At 36.0% G+C, this 7,253-nt stretch overlaps 1 protein-coding gene across 1 annotated transcript; it reads left to right on the forward strand.

The window, feature by feature from the left end:
• The first annotated feature begins 452 nt into the window (after window positions 1-452).
• On the forward strand, window positions 453-853 carry LOC468313 (calmodulin-2-like). The gene has a single exon (XM_054670919.2). The coding sequence runs from the start codon at window positions 559-561 to the stop codon at window positions 817-819; it is 261 nt and encodes an 86-aa protein (XP_054526894.1). The 5' UTR covers window positions 453-558; the 3' UTR covers window positions 820-853.
• The last annotated feature ends 6,400 nt before the right edge of the window (window positions 854-7,253 follow it).

A 7,253-nucleotide genomic window follows, 5' to 3' on the forward strand; every position in this document is an offset into this window, starting at 1 on the left:
GTTAATCTTTATTTTCTCCTAATATTCTAATCTCAACTATCTCTATTGTAATGTAAGTGACCTTTGTATATAACTGGATTTTATTTCAACATCATTGACTTATTTTAGACTATTAGAAAACTGTCATTATATTTAAAGTATATTTATATATGTTATAAATGTACTTTATAGTATACTGTATTTATATTTTTTAAAGAATATTTATTTGTAGATAAGATGTCTTACATTTTCCTGACAGTATTTCCTTGAGAAAGGAAGAGTGGGTACATTTCCATTTTAGTTATGAACACGTTGAAGAGAACAGAAGGCAAATGACATGCCCCAGGGTAGAGATTTCATTGGTGAGAATGAAGATATGGGAGTGGTTGTGTGGTCACCTCTCGGAAACCGGTAGGACTTGCAGCATAGCAGACCAAACTGACTGAAGAGCAGATTCCAGAATTCATAGAAGCTTTTTCCCTATTTGACAGAGACAATGATGGAACTATAACAACAAAGGAAGTGGAAACGATAATGAGGTCTCTTGGGTAGAATCCCACGAAAACAGGGTTACCAGACATGATTAATGAAGTAGATGCTGATGGTAATAGAACGGACTCTCCTGAATTTCTGACAATGATGGCAAGAAAAATGAAAGACACACAAAGTGAAGAAGAAATTAGAGAAGCCTTCCTTGTGTTTGATAAGGATGGCAATGGCTATATCAGTGCAGCAGAACTTTGCCATGTGATGACAAACCCCGGAGAGAAGCTAACAGACGACAAGGTTGATGAAATGATCAGGGAAGCAGGTATTGATGGTGATGGTCAGGTAAACTAGGAAGAGTTTGTACAAATGATGACAGCGAAGTGAAGACCTTATACAGAATATGTTACATTTCTTGTACAAAATTGTTTATTTTCCTTTTTCTTTGTTTATAATTTATCTCTAAAAGGTTTCTTCCTACTGTCAAAAAAATGCATGCATAGTAACTAGGACTCCGTTCCTCCATGTTTTCTTCTCTTATCTTACTTGTCATTGTTGTCATTGTTCTGAAAACTTATTTTAGAAAATTGATCAAGTAACATGTTACATGTGGCTTACTCTAGATATATCTAAGCCCTTCTGCACAGCTAAACTTAGATGGAGTTGGTCAAAGGGGAAACATCTGGGTTGTGCCTTTTTTTTTAGTTTTCTTTAGAAACTGCTGCATGTTGTTCTTGAAGTGTGGAGTTGTAACTCTGTACACAATTGACAGTCAACAATATGTACCTAAAACTTGCACTATTGCCAAAGGGGTGTATTATCCAGGTACTCATACACTTTTTTTATATATATTACTGGTCCTATACCAGAAACATTTTGCTTTATTGTTACTTGTTTTTTAAACTTTGTTTAGGCACTTAAAGAAAATCTGCTTATGGCAGAATTTGCCTCAAATCCATTCCAAGTTGTATATTTGTTTTCCAGTATAAAATAACAATTTACCTCCAAAACCCTCAAAAGACAAAACAAAAACAGAATGAAGATATGAAAGCTCAGGGCTCCCGAATTCCAAATCACTTTGCTATGAAGCCATACTATTTCGAATAAAACAAAATGATGTAAATTGCCTGAACAAAATATGTGTCTGTGGAGCAATGCAAAGGTAATATATACTGGTAAGCCACGTGCTTAGAATCTTTGACAAAAATACTAGAAGAAATTTTTTTTTGTGGAAAATAGCTTTGAAGTAAATGTTTGGAGGAAATCTTCCATAGAACAGATACCATAAAATTAAAACTTGTAGTCATAGGGAACTGATTATTTTTGTTTACCTTTTACTTTTGATTTTTCACTGGCACATAAACAGCAATTTTCAGTTCTAGGTGGGAGCTACCCTTTCAATAACTCGAACATTTGGTAGCCCAATCATGTTTTACTGAAGCACATTTTCACAAGAAGTAATACTTTTTTTAAAAAAATACAAATATTTCTTATTCTTAGGAGTTGCTTTGCCTTGCAAAATAAGTGAAAGCTATTACAAATGAGTATTCAGTGCATTGCTGAGATAAAGTTGTGGTCAAACTACATTTCTCAGTAGGGAACTCCTTTTCTCCTGATAGAGTTGGAATGAGTTCAAAGAACTGGAATAACCAGGAAAGAAGATGAACCAACTGATTTATAAATGAAGATTAAAGGATAAATTATAGAGGCCAAATAAATAGGCTTTGTCTAAGCTGTGTGTAAGAGCACGACAGGATTAGAAGCACACGTCACTGAAAGTTTAAACATTAATGAAAATAATTACATGGTACAATAAAATAAATGTAGTACTGAAACAGTAGAGAATATGAGGAAATGTAAAACAATACTAAACTCATCATGTAGCTTTGCTGTGGCCAAGAATTACTACTTTACAAAAGGGGATCTCCGGGGTAATAGTGGAAGCTGTTTTATGACTACAGACAGACTCAATAAACCCGGACCAAGATGAAGTAGTTTATTACTCAAGAGTGAGAAAGAAAAACCATGCTTATTTTCCTCATTAGGATAATAGATCATTGTGGCTTAATTCCCATACGATTCAGGAATTTAAAATTAACTATTATCAAAGTTCGTGGCTTTGCCTTTTAAAATCACAGATTCCTGAGTATTCAACAGATACATTCAAATACAGAGGACATAATTATTTATTGTTGTATAATAAATTAATAAACACATAGTGGCTTAAGGTATCAATACATATTTATTATCTCACATGGTCTGGCAGATCAGGAATTGACTGATTTGGATGGATGATTCTGGTTTAGGGTCTCTCATGATGGTGCAGTCGAGATGTCGCTGCATCTGCAGTCATCTGAAGGCTTGGCTGGGGCCGAAGCCTGGGATAGCTCACTCACATGCTGGGAGGCTGGTACTGGCTATTGGCAAGAGGACTTATTTCCTTGCCACTTGGACTTCTTCATAAGGCTGCTTGTGTGTTCTCATGACATGGCACCTGACATCCCTCTGAAAGGGTGATCCAAAGAAAAGCAAGCATAGAAGCCACCACGTCTTTTATGGCCAGACTTCAAATTCACAAATCATCTGTAATATCCTACCGATTTCACAGACAAACCCTATTCAACATGGGAGGGAACTGCAGGAAGGCATGAAGACTAGGGGATGAGAATCTCTGGAGGTCACTTTGGAGGCTGGCTACCAAAAATGTTTGTGTCAATTTTAATTTATTTTAAAATCGGATATTATTTTCTTTTGCAAAATAATTCTTTCCCAATTCTCCCATAATAGCAAGTGGGGCACCAATCTAGGTTTAAATAAAATTGTTGTCATTAGCTAATCTTCCAGGTGCAGAGTAGTTGAGATCTGTCAAAATGGTTCACACCTCTCAATAATTATCATGTACAAAATTCTTATTATGCTCCATATAATCCTCACAATGATCCTTAGCTCAAAACAATAGATAGGGAATTGAGGCAAGAAAGGTTAATTAATTTGCCAAAGTTCACATGGCTAGTAAGAGAGGGAAGCAAATATAAATCCCGACTAAACTGGCAGAGCCATATGGTGAGGTCAAGAAGATGGCAAGAAACAAGAGGCAAAAATAAATGGGGGAATTTGGAGTGCATTCACAAAGGGACTATTACAAAGATGTATATAGGGTCAGAATCTATGGCAAAAGATACTTCAGTACCTGGAGCTAGGGAGAGAGGTAAAACATAACTACCTTAGGGATGCAGGAATGAAACGATTGTACGAATTTTGAGAGAGCTACACTGAGAGGACCTTTGATAGGAACTATGAACTTTATTAAAAAGACATAGTCCATATGAAATGTGTAGAGAGATAACTATTCTGATATCATCCTCCTCTCAACCATCCTGTGCCTCCTCCTAGCCAAAATCAACTAGAAATCAGAGGCAAGGAAGCCCTTTGATTCAGTATTCATATGGATTATGTAAAAGACAGTAGAGATTGGATGTGGAAATACTCAGCACATCCACTGTTATCCACTCTTCTGTATACTGTTCAATTAGCTCAGCTAACTTCACAGTCCTGAATAGAATAAAAGAACTGAAGATCAGGGAGGATAATTCATAAGCTAAAGTTTCTAAAACTGGAATGTGGTCAAACCAACACTCAACCATAAACATGAGACTCCAAGACACTTTGGGGCATTTTTTTATAGTACCAGCATATGCTTTATGAAGAGTCGGGCTCCTGGAGAAGACCGAGTAATCCAGAATTAGCCACAGTTATTTCAGACTTCAGTACTGTTTCCCACTGCCATACATTGCTGTCACTGCTACCAACCTTTGCTTCATTTCCAAGTCAGTTGTAACAAGTGAGGAAATGTATTAGTGGATCCAGTCTTAATACCATGTGTGATCTAACAGTAGCCTTACAGTTGGTGGATTGAGTAGGTTACACCAGTGAGGAGTGGTGCCTAGTAATAAAGCCTTCCATTTGTAATACATTCTTCTTTGCTCCATTGCCAAGTCTGTAAAACTGTGCCTGGGGTTTGTTTCCAAATTCCAGATACCTAGCACAGTATCTGGTATGTATTAAATGTTGATGAATGATTAAATGAATGAATGGACAACCAAACAACTACAGCTATATCTTATCCCCAGCTTTCTTGGTCAGACCCTAGCTAGACCATAATGCTACCAGCACTGCCACCATTATCATTATCATCATTTTAAATTATACTTGATGAGCCCAGAAAGGTTGAGGCTGCAGAGAGTCTTGGCTGTGCCACTGCACTCCAACCTGAGTGACAGGGTGAAACCCTGTCTCAAAAAAATAAATAAATAAAATTATATTTGTGCACATACGAGACACCAGGCACTTTGCTAAGCACTTTGTGTTATGATCTTACTTAATTATTTCTACAACTCTGTAAGGTTTATTACCTCTCTTTTGCAGATGGAGAAACTGAGATTTAGCAAAGTTAAATGAATTGCGCAATATCACACATATAAGTGGTGAAAATGGAATTTGAAGCCAGTTAGACTACCTCTAGAGCTTTCACATTGAACTACTCAACTGTATCATCTCTATTCCATGAGCTCATCCCTGAAATTCAGGCATAAATACTCAATTACCTTGGATGTATCCTGTTTTTTGTATTTCAAATAGTCACTCTTAGCATGGCCTTCCTACTAATACTTTTTCTTCTTTCTGGAGAGTAGCTCTCTCAGCCTTTCTATTCTGCTTTGTTACCAAAGATTACTTGAATTATCCTTGGGTCTAAGGTCTCTTTTGAGCACAACACTGGACATTCTAGAAACAATCTGAAGCATGAACCTCTAAATCCATTTTATTCTCCCAAGCTTCTAGATCACTTGGACCCAGGTTTCTCCTTTTCTATGGGCCTGGATCCCAGCATATTCCACATTCATGATTGCCCAAGGTATTTCAAGTTCAGGGGCACTTTCTTGCTTATACTTTGTTTAATTATATTTTTTGCAAAACAATTTAAGAAAAATTAAAGCATCTGAAGAGATGAGAGAGAAAGTGCCTATTGCTTTACTAGCCTGTTCATTTTCATGAAATTAGAATAAAGCATTGGTAGAATAATCTCTTCAAGAGTATCTTAGTTACCAGAGCCAGACACATTTGCAAATGCCCACAGTTGATATACCTGTAGTTGGGTTTAGTAATTTTAAATTAAATTTGTTCATCACTTTGGTTGAATCTCTCCCTAGGAGAGAGAGAAAATATCACCAGTCTCCATGGCATCAAATCTCTTTTTTTTTTTTTTTTGGCTTTTTATAGAGTCAAACCCAATTTCCATTCCTCACAATGATTCAGGCTGTGTCTATACTACGCCAACACAACTGGTTAAAAAAGGGAAAAATTCAGTGTAATAATGGTAAAGTTTAGTTAACAAAAACCTAAATAAAGTAAAATTCTATCTATTTAGGAGTCCCTTAGAATTGAGACCTTCCAGATTCTTATGATTTTTAACCATTAATATTAGACATATATATATTTAAAAAATTCTATTTTGTTTAGAAATCCTTCCAAAATGTTTAAAAGTTTTATATTGCAATGATACTGAATATCAGATATCTTCAAATACAATACATTTCAATATGAAACATCTAGGAATACTAGACAAAACATAAGAAACATAACCAGAAGTCAGAAATGAAAGGAAATCTAGAACCCATAGAATAAGCCTCTACTTACTGTTGGGATGTCCTGAGAACTTGGGTTTAATGAATAAATTGGAAGAGAAGTCCTTGGGTCCATACAAAGTGGGGAGTTCGGCCTGACACCCTCAAATAAAATCTTTGAAGGATTACACCTTCACTGAGAGAGTACAATAGAAAGAGTCTGACCACCAGCAAAGGGATATGGCACAGCATCTTGCTTTCTCATATTGGCCCTAGATTGGAGAAAAAGGGACAGAGAAAACTCTCCTCTGAGAGCTGATAACAATTACCTAACTCTAATGCAAATTTGGCATCCAAATTTACACTACTTGAAAGGTCCTAGAAACCACAAGCCAAAAAAAAAAGAATCAGCATGTGGACGTGGATATACACACAACACTCCCAGGTTAATGCTCCTGACAGAGGTTAAAACATTCTTCAGAAGGGTTTTAAATTCAGGTCACAAATAAATTCTCCAACATGAATCTCTTTCAAGCTAAGTAAGTAAATAATAGAAAAACAAAAACTCTAGAACTTGCTACTGGAAGAATGACATATGGATCAGCAGCATTAGCATCAATTGAGAGCTTGTTAGAAATTAAGAATCTAGGACTTCCCCTAGACCAACTGAATCAAAATACTCACTTTCATGAGATGCTGCATAATTGAACTACAATCATCTGTTGGTACACTGAAACACTGGTTTCTAGACCTCAATGTACCCAAGTCCATGAATACGCAAGTCCCACAGTCAGCCCTGTGGAAGCTGTGGATATTAAAAGTTGGCTCTCTGTATGGGTTTCTCATCTTTTGAATGCTGTATTTTTTATCCACATTTGGTTGAAAAAAGAACTCATTGTATTAAGTTGACCCACAGAGTTCAAGCTTGTAGTGGTCAAGGGTAAACTGTGTACATTAAAGTTTAAATACTGCTCAAGGAAACAAGTCACCACAGGCAAGATCTTGCATAAAGAACATATTAGACTTCCAAAAACCTTTAGTAGAGGAAATAATGAATGCAGACTAAAACGTAAATACATTCAAAATTATTTGAGAAAAAAAATACAAGGTTCTAAAATAGGTAAAACAGAACATGATAACATTGAAAAAAACTAAGAAGATATGCAT

Source organism: Pan troglodytes, chromosome 19 (assembly GCF_028858775.2).
Source record: "Pan troglodytes isolate AG18354 chromosome 19, NHGRI_mPanTro3-v2.0_pri, whole genome shotgun sequence".
In the NCBI taxonomy this organism is placed as follows: domain Eukaryota; kingdom Metazoa; phylum Chordata; class Mammalia; order Primates; family Hominidae; genus Pan; species Pan troglodytes.